The sequence below is a fragment of the Mauremys mutica genome, chromosome 6, assembly GCF_020497125.1.
Source record: "Mauremys mutica isolate MM-2020 ecotype Southern chromosome 6, ASM2049712v1, whole genome shotgun sequence".
In the NCBI taxonomy this organism is placed as follows: Eukaryota; Metazoa; Chordata; order Testudines; family Geoemydidae; genus Mauremys; species Mauremys mutica.
The window spans coordinates 42,581,741-42,607,850 of record NC_059077.1 but is presented as its reverse complement, the minus strand read 5'-3'; the positions used below and the strand labels follow the sequence as shown (position 1 = coordinate 42,607,850).

The 26,110-nt window shown below is 39.8% G+C and overlaps 1 protein-coding gene and 1 long non-coding RNA gene across 2 annotated transcripts in view; one reads left to right on the top strand and one right to left on the bottom strand.

The window, feature by feature from the left end:
• ARSB (arylsulfatase B) overlaps positions 1-26,110 on the bottom strand; it is a 94,094-nt gene that overhangs the window by 38,262 nt on the left and 29,722 nt on the right. The window contains exon 5 of the mRNA XM_045021811.1: positions 6,185-6,428. Within this exon, the coding sequence (XP_044877746.1) occupies positions 6,185-6,428 (244 nt within the window). The remainder of the gene's footprint in view (positions 1-6,184; positions 6,429-26,110) is intronic.
• On the top strand, positions 5,901-10,779 carry LOC123373061. Its single transcript, XR_006580542.1, has 3 exons — positions 5,901-6,019; positions 6,319-6,440; positions 9,987-10,779. It is a non-coding gene; the product is annotated as an uncharacterized LOC123373061 (long non-coding RNA).

The window sequence follows — 26,110 nt, the reverse complement described above, 5'->3', positions numbered from 1 at the left end:
TTGGTTGGAGTCTGCTACGAGTGATCATGTCTTTGATGGAGGTGGAGCAAGCCTGGTCTACACACAAGTCCCATCCAAATACCAGGCCACGAGATGGAGAGGATTCAGGTTGGGGTGCTGCAGCCAGCCATGTGCCTGCGTTAGGAGATCCGGGAGGGCCAGAAGAGGAATCAGGGGGCGAGCAGAGAGGTGGAGAAGATTGGTGTACCAATACTGGCAAGGCCAGGAGGATGTTATAAGGATAACCATCACTCGGTCCTTCCGCACTCTGCGCAGGACCTGGGGAAGGAGGAGAATGGGCAGGAAGGCATAGTGGAGATCTGCGGTCCAGGGAATGAGAATGGCATCGCCCTATAAGCCTGAGCCCAGGGCTCCCCAGGAGCAGAAGAGAGGAAGCTTGCAGTTCTCTGATGTCGTGAAGAGGTCCCAGTGAGGCATGCCTCACCAATGAAAGATGGACCAGAGTTGTGGAGTTCCCACTCGTAGTTGGTGTGGAAAGACCAGCTGAGCCTGTCCACCAGGGAGTGGCTGCTGCCCAGATGTACAGTGTGCAAGGTGATTGCGTGCTGGAAGCACCAGTTCCAAGGATGGATGGCCTCTGTGCAGAGGGAAGGAGACCCGGTCCCGCCCTGTCTGTTGATATGGATAACTGCCATCATGTTGTTGGACAGCATTTGAACATGTGGGAATGGAGGAAGGGCAGGCAGGCCTGGCAGGACAGTCAATTGCCCATAGATCCACGACGTTGATGTGCAGCTGCGCAACCACTGGTGACCCAAGATCCTGGGCCGTGCGGCCGTCGAGGTTGGCGCCTCAGCCCACGAGTGAGGCATCTATGGTGAGAGTGGTGCTGGGCGTGAGAGACATGAATGGAATGCCTGGTAGAACCACGGACGGGTTGCACCACCAGGTGAGGTAAGCCAAAACAGTGGGAGGGATGATGACCTGCTTGTTCAGGCCGTCTGACTGAGGATTGCAGACAGAGTGGAGCCACAGCTGAATGCAACACATATGGAGACAGATGTACAGCATGACCATGGTACAGGCCACCATATGGCCCAGGAGAGAGAGGCACTGATGGACACACATTTGCGGGTAGTGTCAGAGCATAGCAATAAGTGAAGTGAGGGTGGCAAAGCAATCCCTGGGAAGAAAGGCACGGGCTGACACAGAGTACAGGCATGGCCTTATGAAGGTGAGGGTGCGTGTAGGGACGAGGACGAGGATCCCCAAGCTGCCGAGGAGGGTGTGGAAGGTCTGGATGGTGGCAAGGAGACGGGAGCAAGAGGGCTCCATAAGTACCCAGTTATCCAGATAGGGGAAGAGGGAATGATCCAGGCGGTGCATATAAGCTGCCATGACTGCAAAGATCTTCATGAAGACATGGGGGGCAGCAGCAATTCTAAAGGGGAGGATATGGAATCGGTCATGGGAACTCCCCACCTTGAAGCAGAAGAATTTGCAATGAGCAGGGTGGATGTCTACGTGGAAGTATGTATCTTTCATATCAAGAGCTACAGGCCAAGCTCCATGGGGGGAAGGAAGGGATAATATGGGGGAGAGTGATCATCCTGAAGCAAAACTTGTAAATAAACTTGTTCAAGGAGCAGAGATCCAAAATGGGATGAAGAACACCTCCTTTCTTCAGGGCAAGGAAATAGGGGGAATAAAAACAATGGCCATGGTAGCAGTATGGCAAAGGTTTTATGGTGCCCTTTTGGAGGAGGGCAGTCGCTTCCTCGTGGAGGAGATGGTCCTGGGAAGGGTCCAAGGGCAGCCATTGGGCGGAAGATGAGGAGGGAAGGAGAAGAATTTGATAGGGTAGCCCTGATGGAGGATATTCAGCACCCAACAGTTGGAGATGATCCTGCCCCAGTTGTGGGCAAAAGTCCTTCTCCCTGGGCTCCCAAGAGGGAGCTGCCTCCTCTGCCCTCTCTTTATATATGAGCCTGCTCTGCCCTCATTGGCTACTCACTGCAGCTCCTCTCTGATTGGCTGTCTGCTGTGAGTAGGGCTGATTTTAACACTTTCTCCACCAGTGTGGGGCAGACGCCCCATCAGACTAGAAAATGCTGAAATACAAAGATAAGGAGTTTCGGAGAACTTTAGTTGAGCCTTCATATCCTTGCTATCTTGTGCAACTCAGCTCAGTTGTGTGTTCTTAATGCAGGCGAAACTGATTATCTTCCAAGGGAATTTTGTTTATATAAAAACAGGAGAACTGTATTCTATGGGGCAGATTCTCTGCTGATATAAACTGATGTACGTCTGTAGAAATCAAAGGCTAATTTATGCCAGCCAAGAGTACGGCCCTGTATTTTCAACCATGGTGTATTTTTAAAGCATAGTGAAAGGTTATTGTTTATTGGTGAATTTGTACACAACATTTGTATAGGAACTTTAACAGAACAGGGTGTTATTTAAACTAGGCAAAAAGTAGCCTTGGGAAGAAGTCCAAGGTTTTCCAGAGTGAATTTGTTTGTCTTGTTTTTGGTAATGACCTGGTGTCACTAAGGGCATTTTAGTTCTAAAAAAAAAAAAAATTAAAAAAAAACAACAAAAAAAAAAACCACGTCTTGCACATATTGTATTTTCCTGGATCACATTTCCTCACACTTCCTTAATTTTTTTTTATGTATATTGGAAAAAAATAATATGACATGCTTCACTTAAGACATCATTTTCTTCAGCTTCAATTTGTATCACAGTGCAAGTAGCTGTGATAATCTTTTCCCAGCAAATATTTTGTCTGTGAGATCATATATAACTTTTAGTATTTAAGAATGTAATTTTAAATTCTTTTCTTTCCTATGTCACAAGCAGTTGTAGACAAAGTCTACAGATTAAGAATGTTTACGTTTTAAGATTAACCGCTATTACAGAATATATGCTAATCTTCCAACATACTATACTGTAGTGATTCTTACCCAGGGGCCCAGGGCCCTCTGGGGGGCTGAGAGCAGGTTTCAGAGGGTCTGCCAAGCAGGGTTGGCATTAGATTTGCTGGGGCTCAGGGAAGAAAGCCCAACCCCATGACATGGGGCTGAAGCCCTAGGCCCCATCACCCGAGGCTGAAGCCAAAGCCTAAGCAATTTAGCTTTTCGGGCCCCTCGTGGTATGGGGCCCTGGGCAACCACCCTGCTTGCTACCCCCTAATGCTTGCCCTGGCTTTTATATGCAGAAAATAGTTGCAGTGGCACAGGTGGGGCATGAAGGTTTTATCGCATACTGTGGGACCACAGAAAGAAAAAGGCGGAGAACCCCTCCTATACTGTACTGTCACACATTGACTTGTAATATAGTAACTGACTGGCACTTAATTTCCATTTTCCAAATTATCTTTAAACAAAAAAAAAACATTCTAGCTATTTTCATCCATTATAGGCCACTAAGCACTAAAAATCAACAGATTTGAACTTTCTATTAGATGTCATTAAAGTTCTTTTTGTCCGATATCCAACATTCAACTGATCTTTTGAGCTACAACCTTGAAATTTGATCTATTCATTGAGGAAAATGTGAAATTAAACATTTTTATCATAGGTCACCCAGTCTAACAATTCACAGAAACTATATTAATTTCTTCTATGAAGAGTCATATTGGGAACGAGGCCTCCAATTTGGCAAAATAAAAAAAATCTGGGGTCACCAAGTCTCTCTAGGTGCTATTAAACAATACGGGTAGCCACTGGGTGAACTGGTAAGGTGACATGGGTTCAAGTGCCAGCAATATGCAGATGACACACAGCTCTACCTATCTTTCACTATATGCGACCATATCACCAAGATAACCCAGAATTTGGACAAGATCTGCTCAGGGATGAGGAATAGCTGATTAAAGCTGAACCCAAGCAAGGGAAAAGCACTAGTACTGATGGGCAGAGAAAAGCACTTTCAAGAGTTTGCAACCACAGTGCAGGCTCTTTTAGTTGAAGATAAATACACACACACGCACACACACCCCCCTAAGCCATTCAGTCTGTAGTTGAGGAATGCTCCTAGATTCCTTGCTGATGCTGAGCTCTCACAGAGCAGCATTTGCTATAACACACACTTTCTACTATCTCTGGCTGGCTAGCAGACTCATCCTGTCCTAGCAGATAATGACCTGGCCTCAATTACACTTTTTCCACCTTTTGTGTAGAGTACAGCAATGCAGTATTCTTGGGCATGAAGCCATCAGCCCTTGGGAAACTTCAACGGGTACAGAATGCTGCAGCACATCTCCTCTGCAACACAGGCTACTGTGAGCACATCAGACCTGTCCTGTGCTTTCTACACTGGTTTCCCATAGAATATCTAGTCAATTGCGAGGTCTTGGGCCTTATCCTCAAAGTCCTTAATGGCCTGGGGCCAGCATATCTAAAAGATTCCCTATTAGTGTTAGACAACGGAATAATGGTAGACAACAGAACTCTTGACTCAATGAAACCTTCAACCGTAAGGCAGATGGCAGAGCTTCTTGGAGACCAATCTGAGACTGGCAAACTCACAGAAACTAAAGACCATCATAAACCTTCACATCTTCAGCTCCAAGTGCAAGGTGCATTTTTTTGACCTATCCATAACATACACCTATGCTGCCCACACAATTTTTCCCCTTGGGAGAGGGAAAGAGATAGAACCACATGTGACAGGTGGTAGTCACGTTGCTTAATATGCTACTGGAATGCACTCAGATACCATATTGATGACTACAGTTTAAGAACCTGTATCAAATAGAATAGGATCAGTTGCATTAATTAGAATTTTACCAAAAAAGATGTTGAAGATGAGCAAATGTGCCCCAAGTGCTGATGTCAGTATCAAATCTACCTCAAGGACCTTGTCTTGATGGGAAAAAGGGATGCATTTATCAGTCATGTTAGCTCTTGAATGTTAGCTTACCATGACTGAAAAGTACCACCAAGGTGCAAACTAACATGTTTCAATGTGTGTTAGCTGGCTATGTTGTATCTCGGTGGTGGAGGCTGTTAAAGTTGCAAAATGTGGGAAGTGGGGAGGTATTAATAGGAAAAGGAGCTCACCTTTAGTTTTAACAATCTCAATTTGTTGGGGAGACATCTATATAGTTTCTGTTTTATAATTTCTGTTATTGAAATACAATACCCACACACAGAGTCCCCCATAATACTGAAAGGCTTTTACCAAAATTACTAGTTGGACCAAAAACTTTAAGCATTATAAACAATAGCTAATACACAAAGCATTAAACCTGCAATGTTTGGTCTGTAGGAATTAGAAAGTCCAGCCTCTGCTTTAATTGTAGCACTATTTTATCTTGCTATATAGCTAGCATCTTGAATGGTCCTTAAGTGACTCAAAACTATATTCAAATATCACTGAAATGAAGCCACTCCTTAGAAGGGAGGGAATGGAATTTAGGCAGCTAGCTAGCACATAGCATGCTTCATAAAAGTGTAGAAGGGAGGAATAAAGGAATTTAGACCAAGATCACCAGGAAAACCCCAACTCTTGCAAAAAGTGCCAAGGACTTTTAATACATGCAGAAACTCAGATTCTGAGAGCTCCATAACCCATGTGTGGTAGGATAAACCTCAGGGAATTCCATCTTTGGAAGAACAAAGGACTGAATAAACATTTAGCAAGAGCTAATTCTATATTCATAGAGTTCGAGGACAGAAGGGACAATTCTATCATCCTGTCTGACCTCCTGTATATCACAGGCCATTAAATTTCACCCAGTTACCCCAGTGTTGAGACCAATACCTTATCTATGACTAAAGTGCAATGTCAGAAAGGCATCCAGTCTTGATTTGAAGACACCAGCAGATGGAGAATCCACCATTTCAATTGGTAGTTTGTTCTAATTGTTAATCACCCTCATTGTTAAAAATGTGTAACTAATCTATTCTCTTCAATTCTATTCAGGTTATCATGCTACATCTGTCATCATGGCATCTGAGCACACCTTCCAGAGATGAATTAAGTAACGTTACTGGCATCTTTCATTTATGGTGCTTTCTTCATTCCTGTTCTCCTCCTGGAGGAAAAATGTGTATGGATTTACACCCATCCTTTTATTTAGCAAATTACTTTTTTTTCAATCTTATTCAGGATCAAATATATGTCTCGGTTTCTCCCAATTTCAGGTCTGTTGCTCTTGCTGATAAAAGTCTTATCTTAGCAGGATTCTGACACAGTTATTTGAAATGCAAGTTACCTGATAGTTTTCCACACATCAAAGCCATCCAGAGGCTTAGTGCTGTTTATATGTCCCCCAGCAAGATTTACTAGAGTCGGCAGCCAGTCAGAGATGTGGATCAATTCATGACTTTCTACTCCCCTCTGTTTCAGTAAAGGACTTGCAACAAATCCTACTCCTCTCACTCCTCCTTCCCAGAGCGTCCACTTTCTTCCTCTTAGAGGCCAGTTATTTCCACCTCCCAAAGTCTGTCCTCCATTATCTGAAATTACAGGTAAGCAAAATAAATTATTTTTAAGACAAGTATTTTATAATGTGTTCATTTTAAACAAATTTACATAACACAGGGATATCACAATCACTACATAATGCTAAATTCTACCAACAACTTCAGTTACATACACTACTACTCAATATTTTATGTGATGCTTTGCATCTTCAAAGCATATTACAAATATTAGCTAAAACCCTCACAAAATCTTGCAGGAGTTACCTATTCAAATGTGAACAAAAACATAACGTGGCAGGAGAAGAGAGTGAATATTATTTTCAGGTGCAAAAAAGCTTGCCAGCATTTATAAGAGTGGGTGAGTGAGTTTTACTTTTTTTAGGTCTACAGGTTTATGTAACTAAACTTGACCTATAAGGAAACATACTCATGTCCGTTTCTTTCCACTATTTTCAGGGCATCTGTGTTAGATGAACCAGAACTATTTTCAAAAATTTTAAAGATACACAAAGCAAAGCGTTTTTTTTCCTCCTCAAGCCTTTTAATCTACTGCCTGGTTTAGTTTTAACTATAATTGTATGATGTGATTAAAAACCAGGAATGGAAACAACTGTGGGAGCAAATGAACAAGGAGGTACTGCATCTGATAAACCAGAGAAGACAGCCTTACTATCCTCACAATGAAGCCAAATGATCTCATTCCTATGTAATTAACTAGGGATCAGTGTAAATTCCTGCTGTAGACACACAATCAATTTAACCTGAGCAAGAAGGGGGATTTTCTTTGCTAAGGGATAAAGGGACTTTATCTGTGTGACATCTCAAAGGTGGATACAAAGAGTAAAGTTTATTGAATTCTTCAATCTGATCCTACAATAAATAAAATAAACTTTAAAAATAATAATGTACATTTTTATTGCACTTTTCATCCCAAAATGCTTCAGAGACTGAAAAATAAAACACTGCTGAAAGGCAGCCATTTGTTTTTTGGAGGGTGGCAGCCAAGCAGGAAACTAGTATGCAAACTGGCAGCCTAAGTTAGGCCCTTAAATCCATATTTAGGTACTTAAAGAAATGGCCCAATATTTCAAAAGAGCAAAGCATTTTGTGGCCCTCACTGACTTAAAAAGAAACTACTAGATGCTCAGCACTTTTTGAACAATCAAACCACTTATTTAAGTGCTTGAATATGGATTATGGGCTCCCAGCTAAAATCCTTGCCCTCACATCCACACAAAGAAGACAAGAAGATATTAGCTTTTATGGAATCAAAGATCTCCACACAGTAAGTACATGTAACTCAACTTATCACCCTTTATAAGGGCCAAGGGATGAATCTTTGGGATTTGAACTGTGGTTTCAGGGAGACTAGAGGGCAACAAAAATGATTAGGGGGTTGGAGCACATGACTTATGAGGAGAGGCTGAGGGAACTGGGATTATTTAGTCTGCAGAAGAGAAGAATTGAGGGGGGATTCTGCTGCTTTCAACTACCTGAAAGGGGGTTCCAGAGAGGATGGATCTCGACTGTTCTCAGTGGTACCAGATGACAGAACAAGGAGTAATGGTCTCAAGTTGCAGTGGGAGAGGTTTGGGTTGGATATTAGGAAAAACTTTTTCACTAGGAGGGTGGTGAAGCACTGGAATGGGTGGGGAAGCACCTAGAGAGGTGGTGGAATCTCCTTCCTTCGTGGTTTTTAAGGCCTGGCTTAACAAAGCCCTGGCTGGGATGATTTCGTTAGGGATTGGTCCTGATTTGAGCAAGGAGTTGGACTAGATGACCTCCTGAGGTCCCTTCCAACCCTGATATTCTATGATATAAATCACTTATTTTAATTATGATTTAAATCAGCAAGCAGGAAACCTTGCTTTGAATAATTTATTTTAATATGTCTAGTACTTTGTTATTTTCCTAAAGAAAGGTTGATAACCATTAAAACATTTTGATTTGCAACTAAATGTAGCCTTTGCGCTTAGTTTAGTGTTTCTTTTTGTTAACCAGGATGGTATACTATATCTATATACATTTATTTAAATAACTATGTAGCTAAGGCACTACTTCTTTCACGATATTGCTGAAATTTCAGATCCTGCAATATTAGGCTTCTTCCACAATTTTGATCTTAATTAGCTTACTTTGCACAGTCCACAATTTTGCAAATATTTTGAGCATGCAATTAGTACTGCACTGACATTCAGTGCCTGTAAAATGTACAAGACTAACCTGACTGGACTCAATTTCTACAGCACTTGTGTTAAGACTTTTATATTGTACAGGTCACTTTTTTAAAAAAAAAATGTAATATAGTGGCAGCAAAAATGTCTGGTTATCCAAAAAATTAGCAGGCATAACATAGTACTTGAGTGTTTATATTGTTCCAGTTTCCTGTCTTCTGACAGTAGCCAATACCAGGTGCCCGAGAGGGAATGAAAAAACAGGTAATCATCAAGTGATCCATCCTCTGTCACTCATTCTCAACTTCTGGCAAACAGTACAAAGTGTAGGCTTTAACACAGGTTGTCAATTTTAAATTTAATTTTAAATAGGTTAATTCTAAAAAAACCCCACCTATTTAAAATTTAAGAGAATCCTTTTTTAAAACCATTTTTTATACACCCTCAGTATACCAGAATGGATGAAAGTTGCTATTGGGTCAACACACACATTGGCCATCCTCCTCAATAAGAGGCCAACAAGTATATTTCAGTGGTGGTTCATATTTCTACACTGTCTCCCTATCCAATTCCAGACCAATTTCAAAGACTGTGCTCTGTTCCTTAAAGCACTCAGTGGTTTAGGACCCTATCAGTCACCACCTCTTACCGTGACTCATCCTGACAAGTTCGCTCACTTTGGGGCTGGGCATTCACAATGGAAGGCCTTCAGCTACAGAATTCTCGGCCATTGGAGATCAAGACAAGCCTTAGCAATGCCACATTTAGAGTCTAGTTTAAGACCCCTATCTTTGCACAAGACTTTCAACAATAAAGATACTGCAGGACAGCTCGATAAGCTCTGGGAGACAAACAGACTTCCTACTTAAGAGAGTAGAACAAATAATGGAGGAGTACAGAGTGTGCGCTGTGTGCATTCCAAAATCGTAAGACAACATTTCTTGCTCCAAAGAGCTTCCCATTTCAAAGGGTAAAAATAAAGTGAGGATCAAGAGGAGACAGGTGGGGATAAAACAGAAGAATGGTCATGATGTTAGCTGACACATGTAGTTCTACTTTTGGTGGGATTTTTCTTTTCGAACTGAAGGGTTTTCCAAATTCATTCCCTTCCTCCTTTGGTACGATCAGAATCCTAGCATGACAGGTACATGCTTGGTTTTTCATACTCAACTTGTAATTTTTTTATTCTTCTTCACCACATGTTCAGTCACCCTAGAAAAAGGACCTGTAATATTTCAGTTTCCTTTAGACTTATCTCAAGAAACTCTTCTCTTGATCCCAGGATAGTGCAGTAGTTTTATACTCCCACCCAGGGCTTCCAGTTGCTCCCAGCTTTCTGTTTACTGCTGCTTTTACATTTTCAAGGTGGATCATGTTTGGTTAGCATTTAACAGTCACATTATGTTTTCTTTACTAGGTCAGCACCTCTCTGCTTCCCACCAATACAGATAGAGGGACAGATGAAGTGAGCCCATTGCCAGACGTGACATTTATGTTACCACATCAAAACACTGATGAAATTCTGCACGCTGGGGATCATCTAGGGACCATGGATCTGCCCTAAATCCATCCATATTTACAACCTACACGTTTTGGTGCAGAGAGACTCAAAAAGTAATTAAATCCTCATTCAAATGTAGGACTTTCCTGTAACTGGCACTGCAGCTGACAGGAGGAATAATTTGTTAGCAACTGAAGTTACTATTGAAAATAATGATGGTGGTTTTGGAAAACCAAAACAGTAGAGAACTGCCAAAATATCGGTTTTGGGTGTGAGCAATTGGAATTTTCTACCCAATAGCATTATTTATTGATGAAGCTTCCTAAACCTAATAAAACAGTAACGTTTGGAGGTAAATATTTTACATTTATGTGAGAACTATTAAAATATCCTAGTTATCAAAGGAAGAGTGTGATTGTGGTGGTGATTATACACTGAATGTTCACATATGTTTCAGGGCAACTTTTTACTGTATTTAGCCTTAAGTGTTAGTGATGCAAAGCCAGGGCATTACACAAAATACAGACTATATAAACACTGTGACTCACACTAGTCAACACTAATTCAACTTTTCAACCAGATAAAAGAAAAACAGAGGGAGGATCCCTGCTGACCCAGCATTAGCAGGGCAGCACTGTAATGGAACTGGAAGCAGCAATATCTGCTTAATGTCACCAACAAAATAGATGGATACAGGGTAGAGAGCAAAAACAAGGGCAAAAGTGACAAAGCATTAGCTTTCTGGGTGCTTTTAAGAGACAGTGCACTGCAGTACTGTAGCTTTTATATAGCTTAGATGTGGATTACTGTGGCGGTCCATATCAATTAGAGATTATGTTATGTGTAATGGTCATATGCTACTAGGATCCTAGGAAAATGTGCCATTCCTGATGGAAAACAAAAGGGAAAAACATAAATAGAAACCAAGACTACTTAGTCAGTGGTAAGAAAAGGAGGTGGGGCCCACAGCTGTTATAGTTTTAACATTATATGTATCTATAATATAAAAGGAGACAAAATAGCTCCCTTCAGGCTGCAGCTGCTAGTCTCTCCTAAATGGACAGTATTACTTGTTCAAAAAAACATGCTGTGAAAGGTTTCAACAAAAGGGTGAACCCACACTAGTTAGATCAGTGTTAACCAGGCAACTATAAGTAGTAGCTCCTGTGGAAGGGGTTGGACTTCTTTCTGAGGGCCAGGAATCTGGATGGAAGACATCCCAGGTTTTACAAAGGTAGAGTCTATAGGCTTGAAACAGTCATGCCTTTTTTTTTTTAAATACTACATTTCTATAAAAATCCAGATGCTGGACTGCAAATGATACTTGAAGAACTGGCCACATTTGACAATTTTACATAAAGTTACATTAGCAAGGTTGTTGTAAACAATTTTATTTTGGCTTCTCAGTATGCATGTAACCACAGGATAACTACATCCTGACATACATTCCTGTGATCTGCCTGACTGTAGCTGTAGGAGACTAACCAATTTTTGCTTCAGAAGTATTCACATAGTCTTTTCTCCTCTAGAATATTTTTACAAGGATTTGCAAATTTGATCCAGAGTGAATATCTGCCATTACTGCAGCAAAAGCAATTCTCACTTCCAAAAACTACCTACCTCTTCAATGAAAAAGTCACTGCAAAAATCAATACCAGATATGCCAGCATTGAAAATCTTCTCACAGCTCTATTCCTCTCTCCTCAATTGTACTAAGCAAGCAGAGTACTGACATTTTGAATACTAAATAATTTGAATATTACCCCAAAGGAAAATTGGAGGGAAGGCATGGCATATGCTTCTGTCACCTCTCATCTGCATGCCCAGATTACAAAATTAAAGGTTGGCAGGATGAAAAGCAAGGCTCCAGAACATGACATACCACAGAAAAAAAAGCCTGCAGAAGGGGCCAAAAGTTAAACTGAAATTTTGGTGGCATTAATGCCATTAAGTTTGCCACAGCATGAGATCAGAGATCAGGGGCAGAGTTTGCCACCCAGGGAGCCAGCTGGAGTTATAACTGTAATAATAATCTGCAGATTCTCAAGATCCATGAGGTTTCGCTGAAGATTCTGGGGTATGGTTAGAAGCCCAGGGTCTCTTCATTACCTCTGGAGATCACACCATTCATCCAAGTCAGCAGGGCTGTTCCTCCTCCCTCACAGGTCCCAAATCCTGTCAGGTGGTTTTCAAGGGTACATAGATGGGTGTTGATATAAATATATCTTGACAGTGACAGCATCATCTTAGGGAAGCCTTTCAGTATTTCCAGAGGAATGATAATATGAAGAACAACTTTTTCCTGGCTACATGGCTTGCACAATCTACTACTCTTTCCTCCTGCCCCAAAGCCCATGGAACCCTGTTCATATGAATAACTTTCATGGAATGAATTGGGTAGGCAAAGAATCCATGTTGCCACAGCCTACCTTCCTCCCAACAGATTTTGGACACAAGCAGTAGTTTTTATTCCTCTCCTATATCACGGCCTTTGCAGGAAATACTGGGGAGGAAGGGGAGAAGGGTAACATAACCTTAGGATTCTCTATTTAGAATGTTAAGGTTGGTGGTGGGAGTTTTCTGTATTTGTTTTTAAAATACATTACACTTTTTTTTGTATTGACCAAGTGTAGGCTCAAACATTGAATGTCACTTTAATAAGGAAGCCCAGAACTTTCTTCTCCTGGTAAACAACTGTTCTTGTAATTAATATTCATATTCACATGAGACTTTTTATCTCTATCAAAAGAAACATTTAATTGAATTTATAATTTGTAAATAGTCAATGTTTTGCTAGGGTTGTCAGAGGAATCAAATAAAACTGTACAGGCAGTTGTTTCTACCAAACTCTTCTCTAACATCTGTCAGATACTAAACATTCTGGCGTTTGCAGCATATATATTTAAGAGCAGGAGAGACATGTATAGCTAGTAAACAGTTTGATCAGTGTTTATCTCTGAAGAGTAGTGGGATGGTAAAAAAACTAATGCCTGGAGCTAGCTGAATAAGCAATAATTTTGAGAAGCCTGTAAGAGAGTTTTATGTTTTCTATTTGCTGTTTATGTCAAAATATTACAAAAGAAACATTAAACTACATTAAAGTGGAGTATCAGTGACACAATGTGACCTTCCGATCACTATCCCTGCTAATCATAATCCACTGGCTTTCCTTATTCCCCAAGTAATCACAACTGGTGTTTGGATAGCACTTCTTAGGGGGCTGCCTTAAATTAATGCTCTGGGACAGAAGTATTGTTTTTTCCCCAAACTGCCTCTTAGAAAAGGTCAGAATGTTGTCTGCATTTCAACGGTGTATACCCACTTAACTTCAGCACATTTTACCTAGGACTCAAAGGGGCTAATTATAGTTTGGATTTTTAAAGGTAGAGATTAAAATAAATCAGATTCAAAATGAAATAAGCAGTAAGCATAACATAGCTGGTGTTAAGAGTTAAGCTAGACAGACCCATCTTGGTTCAGTTGTAGTAAAGGTACAGCCTTACACATCTAGAAAGCACTATCCCTTTTTCTTCCCTCTGACCCTTTTGACTGTGCAGCCTCACAATTCTTCTGGGTTTTCTCATGTCTTTACTTCTCATGGCCCTATTATACCTTTGAGCTCTTTTGATGTGCCTGGGTTATCATACCAGATACCCACGCCCAAAGTGACATTCCCAAGAATCGGTCCTCAAATTCATCCAGGATTGTATTCAAAAGCTATATTATGTAATTTCAGCTCCACTTTTCCTGTTCAACCTTTGCATCCTCTCACCCTCAAATAAATAGCCCCCTACCAAGCCTTTCTACTTTTTGTGCCCGTCTTACTGACCAGGCTTCAGCATGTAAATTGTCTTGATTAGAGGATTCACCCTATGTAAAGATGCAAGGTTTATATAATTTATCAATTAACAATAATTCCCATTTGATATGAAATAGATTTATCTGTAACACATTAAGAACACAACAGCCATACTGGGTCAGACCAAAGGTCCATCTAGCCCAGTATCCTGTCTTCTGACCGGGGCCAATGTCAGGTGCCCCATAGGGAATGAACAGAACAGGTAATCATCAAGTGATCCATCCCCTGTTGCCCATTCCCATCCCTGCCCATCCTGGCTAATAGCCATTGATTGACCTATTCTCCAAGAATTTATCTAGTTATTTTTTTGAACCCTGTTATAGTCTTGGCCTTCACAACATCCTCTGGCAAGGAGTTCCACAGGTTAACTGTGCATTATGTAAAGAAATACTTCCTTTTGTTTTAAACCTGCTGCCTATTAATTTCATTTGGTAACCCCTAGTTCTTGTTTTATGAGAAGGAGTAAATAACACTTTCTTATTTACCTTCTCTGCACCAGTCATGATTTTATAGATCTCGATCATATCCCCCCTTAGTCATCTCTTTTCCAAGCTGAAACGTCCCAGTTTTATTAATCTCTCCTCATATGGAAGCCATTCCATATCCCAATTATTTTTGTTGCCCTTTTCTGAATCTTTTCCAATTCCAATGTATCTTTTTTGAGATGGGGTGACCACATCTGCACGCAGTTGTCAAGGCTGAATCCTCACTCTGGCACTTTGAGTGCAGAAAGTGGGGGCCTGCAAGGATTTTAAAGACTAATACTTGCCACTCAAGGCTTGTATTACACTCCCAAGATTACAGCTTTTCTCTGACTTTGGCTTGGTAAACGCTGCCACCACCCAAATGCAAAAACCCTCTTTGAACCCAGGAAGGAGCACTTGGGAATTCCTCCCTGTGGGGTACCCTCAAACCCTTTCACTCCCCTCCAGGGAAGAGCTGAGAAAGAAAACAAAGGAAATTAGCTGTTGCTACCAGCTAATCAAACATGCACAAACCTCTTAGGACACCAAAAATCAAATCCTGTTCTTAAACCAGGTAAATTTTATTAGAAACAAAAAGGAAGAAAATACATCTGGAACTTGGGCTTTTGCTAGATTTTAAAAGAGCAATTCCAAAATTTAAGTACCAAGAATAGCTTTCTTGGGGTCCAGCTTAAAAGTTACAAACAAACAAAAGCACCTTGGGTTTAGCACAGAGGAGATCCACAAGTCAAAATAAAGAAATAAACCTGATCGCGTCTATTTAAACATTTTCTGTCCAATGATTTTTTTCTAGGTATGGCAGATGAATTTTTATACCTGGTTCAAGCCTTACACAGCATTCTTGCTTATAGCATTGCTGCTCAGTGTTTTCCGGAGAAGGAGACAGACAAGGAAAGTTTTTTTCCCCCATTTTAAAAAGTTCTAGCCTTCCCACTGGCTCTTTTGGTCAGGTGCCCACTCCTTTTCCTGGAGAATTTTGTTAACCCTTTACAAGTAAAAAAAAAAAAAAAAAAAAAAGGCAGAGAACTGCCACCAAGAGGGATTTTACAACTAACTGGCTGGCTGGGTGTCCATAAAAGGGAGTTACCCCACTTCCCCCTTCATTTATAAAAGCAGTATTCAAGATGGGGTGTATCATGAATTTATATGGAGAGGCAATATAATATTTTCTGTATTGTTATCTATCCCTTTCTTAAGGATTCCCAACATTCTGTTCGCTTTTTTTTTTTTTTTGACTGCCACTGCACACTGAGTGGATGTTTTCAGAGAACTATCCACAATGACTCCAAGATCACTTTCTTGAGTTGTAACAGCAAATAGAGACCCCATCATTTTGTATGTATAGTTGGGATTATGTTTTATAATGTGCATTACTTTGGATTTATCAGCATTAAATTTCATTTGCCATTTTGTTGCCCAGTCACCCAATTTTGAGAGATTCTTTCGTAGCTCTTTGCAGTCTGCTTGGGACTTATCTATCTTGAGTAGTTTTGTATCATCTGAAAATTCTGCCACCTCACCGTTTACTCCTTTTTCCAGATCATTTATGAATATGTTGAATAGGACTGGGCCCAGTACAGACCTCTGGGGGACACCGCTATTTGCCTCTCTCCATTCTGAGAACTGACAATTTATTCCTATTCTTTGTTTACTATCTTTTACTGATCCAGGAGAGGACCTTCCTTCTTATCCCATGACAGCTTACTCTGCTTAAGAGCCTTTGGTGAGGGACCTTGTTAAAGGCTTTCTGAAAATCTAAATACAGTATATCCACTGGATTCCCCCTTGTCCACATACTTGTTGACCCTCTTAAAGAATTTTAGTAGATTGGTGAGGCATGATTTCCCTTTACAAAAACCATGTTGGCTCTTCCCCAATAAATTATGTTCATCTATGTGTCTGACAATTTTGTTCTTGACTATAGTTTCAACCAGTTTTCTCGGTACTGAAGTCAAGCTTACCAGCCTGTAATTGCCAGGATCACCTGTGGAGCCCTTTTCAAAAATTGGCATCTCATTAGCTATCCTCCAGTCATTTGGTACAGAAGCTGATTTAAATGATAGGTTACAAATCACATAGTTAATAGTTCTGCAATTTCACATTTGAGTTCCTTCAGAACTCTTGGGGGAATACCATCTGGTCCTGGTGACTTATTACTGTTTAATTTAGCAATTTGTTCCCAAACCTCCTCTAATGACACCTCAGTCTGGGACAGTTCTTCAGATTTGTCACCTAAAAAGAATGGCTCAGATTTGGGAATCTCCCTCACATTCTCAGCCAAGACCACCGATGCAAAAAAATTATTTTGTTTCTCTGCAATAGCCTTATCATCCTTGAATGCTTTAGTACCTCGATCGTCCAGTGGCCCCACTGGTTGTTTAGCAGGCTTCCTGCTTCTGAGGTACCTAAAAAAAATTCTATTATTTTTTGAGTCTTTGGCTAGCTGTTCTTCAAATTCCTTTTTGGCCTTCCTAATTATATTTTTACACTTTATTTGCCAGAGTTTATGCTTCTTCTTATTTTCTTTACTAAGATTTAACTGGTACTTTTTAAAGGGTGCCTTTTTGTCTCTCACTGCTTCTTTTACTTTGTTGTTTAGCCACGGTGGCACTCTTACTATGTTTTTTAATTTGGGCTATACATTTAAGTTGAGCCTCTATTATGGTGTCTTTAAAAAGTTTCCATGCAGCTTGCAGGGATTTCACTTTTGGCACTGTACCTTTTAATTTCTGTTTAACTAACTTCCTCGTTTTTGTCTAGTCCTCCTTTCTGAAATTAAATGCTACAGCGTTGAGCTGCTGTAGTGTTTTCCCCACCACAGGGATGTTAAATTTAATTATATTATGGTCACTATTACCAAGCAGTCCGCCTATATTCACCGCTTGGACCAGATCCTGTGCTCCACTTAGGACTAAATCAAGAATTGCCTCTCCTCTTGTGGGTTCTAGGACTAGCTGCTCCAAGAAGCAGTCATTTAAGGTGTCAAGACACTTTATCTCTACATCTCATACCGAGGTGACATGTACCCAGTCAATATGGGGATATTATTACTGAGTGTTTTTATTTTTATAGCCTCTCTAATCTCCCAGAGCATTTCACAGTCACTATTACCATGCTGGTCAGTAATTCCCTGCTGTTATATTCTTATTGTTAGAGACTGGAATTACTATCCATATAGATTCTATCCTTCAGTTTGGTTCATTTAAGATCTTTACTTCATTTGATTCTACACTTTCTTTCACATATAGCGACACTCCCCCACCAGCACAACCTGTTCTGTCCTTCCGATATATTTTGTACCCTTGTATTACTGTGCCCCATTGATTATCCTCGTTCCACCAAGTTTCTGTGATGCCTATTGTATCAATATCTTCATTTAATACGAGGCACTCTAGTTCACCCAACTTATTATTTAGACTTCCAGCATTTGTATATAATCACTTTACAAACTTGTCACTTTTTAGTTGTCTGCCATTATATGATGTATTTGAATGGGCCTCTTTCATTTAACAGTTTCTCATCAGATACTACCATCTTCCAGCCTCTCCTCCTTACTAGGACATAGAGGATCTCCATTAATAGATCCTCCCCAAGGGATGTGTCTGTCCAAACCACATGCTTCTCCGCACCTGTCGGCTTTTCCCCAACCCTTAATTTAAAAACTGTTCTATGACCTTTTTAATTTTAAGTGCCAGCAATCTGGGTCCATTTTGGTTTAGGTAGAGCCCATCCTTCCTGTATAGGCTCCCCCTTTCCCCAAAATTTCCCCGGTTCCTAATAAATCTAAATCCCTCCTCCCTACACCATTGTCTCATCCATGCATTGAGACCCTGCAGTTCTGCCTGTCTAACTGGCCCTGTGCATGGAATTGGAAGCATGGAGGTCCTGGGCTTCAATCTCTAACCTAGTAGCCTAAATTTGGTCTCCAGGACCTCTCTCCTATTCTTCCCTATGTCATTAGTACCTACATGTACCACGACCACTGGCTCCTCCCAGCACTACACACGTCTATCTAGATGTCTCGAGAGATCCGCAACCCTCACACCAGGCAAGCCTTGATCTTCCTGAGTAGCCCCACTCCCTGGTTAAGGGTTGATGGGTGCTAAAGTGCTTATGGATCAAAGCCTCGTTAAACTCTCAGCCACATGGTATATTTCAGTCAAGCAGCAAGCACACCAAACACAAACACACACACTAAGGACAACAAACTTATCCAAAGGGTCATGTAATCGCTCCTCCTTCACCTGGAGAACTCCCTCGCAAAACTCTCCTGTTAGCCGCTCCTGTTTCCTAGCTCCCAAGATTCCATTCATAGATTCCAAGGCCTGTAGGCACCACTATCATCATGGCCACTGAACTTGGCCATAACACAGGCCTTAGAACTTCCCCAAAATTATTCCTAGAGCATTTTTTTAGAAAAACATCCAAACTTGATTTAAAAGTAGTCGATGATGGAGAATCCACCATGAACCTTGATAAATTGTTCCAATGGTTAATTTCCCTCACCATTAAAAATGTACCTCTTATTTCTAGTCTGAATTTGTCTAACTTCAGCATCCAGCCATTGGATCATGTTATATCTTTTCTCTGCTAGACAGAAGAGCCCATTACTAAATATTTGTACCTCAAATAGATACTTATAGACTGTAATCAAGTCACCCCTTACCCTTCTCTTTGTTATGCTAAAGAGATTGAGCTCTTTGAGTCTATCACTATAAGGCATGTTTTCTTAATCCTTTAAATCATTCTTATGGCTCCTCTCTGAACCCTCTCCAATTTATCAACATCCTTCTTGAATTGTGGGCACCAAAACTAGACAATAGTCCAGAAGCAATCACACCCGTGCCAAATACAATGGTAAAATAAGCTCTCTACTCCTACTCAAGATTCCTGTGTTTATGCATCCTAGGATTGTATTAGTACTTTTGGCCACAGGCTCCCAATGGGAGCTCATGTTCTGCTAATTATCCACCATGACCTCCACATTTTTTTTTGAAATCACTGCTTCCCCGGACAGAGTTCCCCATGATGTAAGTATGGCCTACAATCTTTGTTACTAGTGGTATACATTTACATTTAGCTATTAATATGCATATTGTTTGCTTGCACCCCGCTTATCAAGTGATCCACATCGCTTTGTATCAGTGACCTGTCCTCTTCATTATTTACCACTCCCTCAATTTGGGGTCATCTCCAAGCCTTCTTAGTGATGATTTTATGTTTTCTTCCAGGTCACTGATAAACAATGTTAATGAGTGTAGGGCCAAGAACTGATTCCTGCAGGACCCCACTGGAAACATACCAGCTCAGTGATGATTCCCAGCTTACATTTACATTTTGACAACTAGCAGTTAGCTAGTTTTTAAATCCATTTAATGTGTGCCCTGTTAATTTTATATTATTTTAGGTTTTTTTAATCAAAATGTCATGAGGGACCAAGTCAAACACCTTACAGAAGTATAACATTAACACTATTATTTTTATCAACCAAACTCATAATCTCATAAAAAAAATCAAGTTAGTATGACAAGATCTATTTTCCATAAACGCATGTTTATTTGCATTAATTATCCTCCTCTAATTCTTTATTGAATTGAGTCCCATATCATAGACTCAATCTCATAGGTTTTAAGGCCAGAAGGGACCATCATGATCATCTAGTCTGACCTCCTGCACAACGCTGGCTACAGAACCTCACCCACCCACTTCTGTAATAGATCCCTAATCTCTAGATAAATTACTGAAGCCCTCAAATCATGATTTCAAGACTTCCAGTTACACAGACTCAACCATTTACTCTAGTTTAAAACAAGTGACCCATGCTCCATACTGTCGAGGAAGGTGAAACCCCCGCCAGGATCTCTGCCAACCTGACCTGGGGGAAAATTCCTTCCCAATCCCAAATATGGCAATCAATTGGACCCTGAGCATATCCGCATGACCCACCAGCCAGACAGTAGGGAAGAATTCTCTGTAGTATCTCAGAGCCCCCTCTATCTAGAGTCTCATCTCTGACTATTGGGGATATTTGCTAGTAGCAGTCCCAGACGGGCCACGTGGCATTGTAGGTAGTCTCGTCATACCAACCCCTTCATAAACTTATCAAGCTCAGTCTTGAAGCCAGTTAGGTTTTTTGCCCCCACTGCTCTGCTTGGAAGGCTGTTCCAAAACTTCACTCCTCTGATGGTTAGAAAGCTGTGTCTAATTTCAAGCCTAAACTTGTTGATGGACAGTTTATACTCATTTGTTCTTGTGCCAGTATTGGTGCTTAACTTAAATAATTCCTCTTCCTCTCTGGTATTTATATCTCTAATGTATTTACACAAGAGTTAGCAGTGGTGATGCAAATTATGTCCATAAGAGCCCCTTTCATTTGGCTGTTTATTATATCTTCAGGCCAGGGCCAAATATATAAATTTACTAACAGTCTTTAGCATTTGTGGAATAAATGTGATCCAATTTTAAAAGAAGATATTTTAAGAATACAGAAAAATATAGTTGACCTCCTTAAGAAAAATGCTGCAGTTTTTACTATTATAAAGGATCTAATTCACCAATCAACGTAAGTCTAGCTGCATGACTATTGTGTCCCCCAGGTACAAAACACTCTGGAAAATGAACTTTCGGCAAAACACTGAAATAACTTAACTTACAACAGAGTACATATGTTACACGATTTTTAAAAAAACTGAAGACAATAAGGCTAATAATACAGCATGGCCAAAATTTCAAAGTGTGGGCACCTACAGTTACGCAGCCAAATCCATTTGTGTGCCCAACATGGGTGCCTAACTATGCATGCCAACCATTTATTTATATTTTTTATATATATGAGAATGTATGGAATAATTATATACACAAAATAAGGAATAGCCAGTCATATACAATGTTGAAAGAAAGTTATTATTCTATTCAAAAGAATAAAATTACAGATGCCAAAAAGTTCCTTTAAAACCGAGCCACCTTAATATCCTATATAGGCAAAATAACACCACTGCATAAAGTGTTAACGTTTACAAATAATGAAACTTGAGAGCAGAGTAAGGAGAAAAATGTAGCCTTAGGTAGCAGGGACAATATAAACAACCATTCAGATATTGCAAACCTACTCACCAACAGTATAATGTATATCATACTTCAGCGCTTAAGAAGAACGCATTTTAACTAGTCACTCTAGATCAGATCTGCCCTAATATTTGTTGAGGGGGTTTAGGTTCAGTATTTTGTTTCAGGCTCATCTCCAGTTATAACAACTGGACTTGTGTTCTTTCTGACAAAAAATATTTCCTAGTCTCCTTACTGTATCCATGATGCTTATTTTCATACCCAGCATTCTAATACACACAATTTTCTCTTTTCACCTCTGCACCCCATTGAACCAATCTACAATTTAAAAACTGCTGAATTTTTCTGAGGTTGTCGTGGGTACAGAACATCTCCAGCCCTTGGAATTTCTCTTCATAAGCCCCTGCGATAAATTGATCCTGCACACATCTTTCTGATACAGAGACCATGCCAAATTCTGTTTGGAGGATTTGTCTAAAGCCCTGAAGTATTACAAAGATGTTTATTTTTCTTTATTTTATAATATGCATTCGGACATTTAATGTAGAAACAAATGAAAATGTCTTCAAAATACTGAAAGAAAATATAAATACCTTCTACTGCTGCTATTCCAGACACTAGAGAGCTGCTGACACACTAACACCATCAACTGCCTGTAATCCTGTACAAAATGTGTGTACACAGTGTTCAGTGAGGAAAATATGGTCAATAATAATTAATGTTGCTGGTTCCAGTTTCAGGGCTTTTGATGAACTGATTGTTTCTTCTTTTAACAAAGTGAGACACCCTTATTTCCACTTCCATCTTAGGGAAAATCAATTGAGAAGACAGTTGCTCCCCTTTAAAATAAGGGGGGTTTGTAAATATTTATTCTGAATTAAATTTAAGTTTGAGTTTAATTTTCGAGTGCAGCTTCCCTCTTTAAAAATATTCCTTTATATATGTACAGTAGGTAGGAACAAGATAAAGTGATGCCTAGGTAGGATTGATAACTAGTAGCAAGTCATGAACCTATTCCAGGGAGTACTGAATTTCAAGATTCAAAACTCTTAACTGCTAGAACTTGGTTGCTTTCTGGCACCTTTTTGGTGTTTTTATTCAGTTAAGGCATTTGGAAGTTTATTTTGAATCTTATATTTGGGTCTCTTCCTATGTTTACAGGAACAGTGTGATTATTTTAGAACAGCATCTACTGGTATGTGAAACACATTAAGGGCCTAATTAGGATATGTATTTATAGCACCTTTATAAAGGGTAAAAAAAAAAAAAAAAAAGAAGTGAGGCCACTATTACTGTGCTTTTACAGATGCTATGCATGAGTATCAAGGAGCCAAGTCTATTAAGCATTTATACTTCCAGCTGCATGAAAAATACCTGTATCAGTGACTCAATCCTACTGTTTTTTCTTTTAAATCACAACTGCAAGGTAAGAAGTCATGACCAAATGCTAACACATGTAAGAATCGGAACCAGCCTGAGACAGCTTTAGGTCTATAGCTACTGTCAATCATAGTAATGTATAACAGAAGTTGTGTTTTGTTTTTTTGTTTTGTTTGGTTTTTTTTGTTTTTTTTAAGTTGGGGAAAACCCAAAGCCTCAAGAAAAGTGAAGGAGTTCTTGACCAGGCTGCCAACCATACAAGAATATTGTGTCAATTTACTTCAGTTTCTTATTTTATTTAAAAAAAAATCTGCTTTGGTCTAATACTTCTTTAAAACTAATATTACTTTGTTCCAAGGATATAGGGCTGCCAAACCCTCAACAGTCACATGTGAATGACAGGGACAAGTGACTTCATCTGTGCTTAGTTTCATAGTTTCATCCGCAAAAATTTTTCTTTTGTAAATGCCTGGCACTCCCTTTTTGTAGTTTACTCAAGGTAGACTGCTGTGACTGTGTATTTTGTTGCTTATCTTACACAAAATAAACATAATCTGGAGCTAAATTAAGTGATTTACCATATCAGGATACAGCTGGGAAAGATTTTAAGAAAAAGCTCAATGTGAACAATAGCGCTGTGAAGCTGAACAGCAGAGAGCACAGGAAGGCTGTGCAGACAACCTGGCAGACAGCTGTCAGCCATTCCAATAACAATTCCTGCAGCCAATGAAAACTGGCCAGCGTCTAAGCTCTCAAACCAGCCCAAGAACACCAACAATAAAAACAAGGAATTAAAATGTTTAGTGTTAATCACAGAAGTGTCCCAGCCATAATTCAATGTTAGGAATATTTCAGCTGTTCTTTGCCCCTTAAGAGATAACAAGGAGGAACCACTGTGCTTTTAACATTGCCATTTCTTCACAAGATGGGCCAAAAGCCTAAAAAAAAAAAAGTGTAGGCACACGTATTGGTTTTATATAGCATGGACTATGATTTGATTCAGGCAATCAGAGATTTACATCTGTTTTTCGCATCACTTCTCTTCCTGCCTGGAGTGGTTAAATTTTTAACCATTTGGAGCCTTAGTTACATCAGGAATTTCCTGTCTCAGTTGGCTAGTGGCAAGAGCCACACATCTATTGGTTCAAACAAGTTTAAATAAAACAACTTTTTATAAATACCAATCGTTTTAGAATACTGGACACAATCACGTTAATACAAGTTAATGTGTTTCTAAACTAGTAAGCAATGTATCTGTGATCAAGGACTGCATCAGGTATTTATTATGACAGTGGCTCTCAATCTTTCCAGACTACTGTACCCCTTTCAAGAGTCTGATTTTTCTTGCGTACCCTGGCTATTTCACCTCACTTAAAAACTACTTGCTTACAAAATGAAACATAAAAATACAAAAGTGTCATAACACACTATTACTGAAAAATTGCTCACTTTCTCATTTTTACTATATAATCAATTGAAATATAAATATCATACTTACATTTCAGTGTGTAATATATTGAGCAGTATAAATAACTTACCATCTGTATGAAATTTTAGTTTGTACTGACTTTGCTAGTGCTTTTTATGTAGACTGTTATAAAACTAGGCAAATATCTAGATGAGCTGATGTACCCCCTGGAAGACCTCTACGTATGCCAAAGGGTACACGTACCCCTGGTTGAGAACCACTGTATTATAACACAATGGCAGAGCACACACTGTCTGCATATGAAAGTCTCACACAATTGATATTTGACACTTGCTATTTATTTCCTTAATATTCTTTATTCTTCTAGCCATTACACCTGTCATCCAACATCTTGTCCAGTTTAGGGGAAGATTGTGAAAAGTTGGCTAGAGACGGGACCCTCTTTATCCAAATGAGCAGTTGAGAATGTCAGTAGGAGTGCTGTGTTCGTTACATATAGACAGCATACGTCCTTTTACACCTGACACTTTATTACATCCAAGTTAATGCGTAACAGGGCCAAGCTCTTACATACACTTGTCAGACATTAAAAGGATTTTTATTCTAAAAACTATCATGTCGTCTAATCTGTAGAGACCTAGTCAAGGACATGTCTACTCATGCTGCTTTATTGAACTGCTCCCTCTCTTCTTGAGGATCTGCACTATGCCTTTTTGCCCTCACCCCGCCACTCCACTGAGACAGCTCAGTAAGGTCACCAATGACTTCTTGCCAGCCAAGTCCAAGATGCTTTCTCCAAACTCATCCTTCTCGACCTTTCTGCCACTTTCAACAACACTATCCTGTGCTCAATCTCCTTCAATGAATATCTAGAATCCACTGCAATGACTACAACGTATTTATTGTACTGGACACTTTTTCTAACTTCACCTATGCCACTAATTCTGCATTTATAATCAGCTGGAGATACAAATGATAACATGTAGACACAGAGGTAATCTGTGGACACAATCAGGTAGTTTGACATTGATTTTCATCATTTACACCCCTAATTGATTGTGCCTGTAATTTGCCATATTAATAAAATCAAAGGCAGCTTTTAAGAAGTTTGGCTGGAAAATATTAAAACTTGATAGAAAAGCATTCAACGGACATTATAATTCTGCACCTGCAGACTTTGTTGGCAAATCACACCATAGGGCAACACAGTTCCTTATTTAAGAACAGTTTGTACTTAAAACTGTTAAATGTGAAACCTTAAAAAGTGACAACTTAAATGTCAGCACGGTGAGCTATTTTACTGCTGCTCATTTTAACAAAAATCCTGCCTCTCAACTCTCACCAGACACCAAAAAGCTCCCACTACCCCTTACTCAGGAAACTATTCCTCCAACTTGTACAATTCATTACAATGCAGAAATGAATACAAAAGACTTTGGCAAGTCCAAACTGTGTGAACTGCATAAAATACACTGAGGTTAATAACCAAACATGTTCATATTTAATTTGTTAAAAACTTCTATTTTAAAACTTAAATGAAGCTGCTGCATAATTTCCAGTTTGCGTGCCAAAGAATCCAGGAATCTTGTAATAGAATGTAGGGTCAGCTTCCACAGAATACATAAGGCTTTGGCACAAGAATAGGTACGGACAATATTACACAGGACAACAGTGTCTAAAGCCAAAGTAAAAAGTATTTGTTATTTAACTAGAAATATGATGATAGAGAGGGAGATGCTCCTGTCACGGAGGACATATGAAAAATGTCCAGAGTGCCGGGAGACAGCAAAAGAATTAGAGAGGACTAGGTGAAATGTATGGA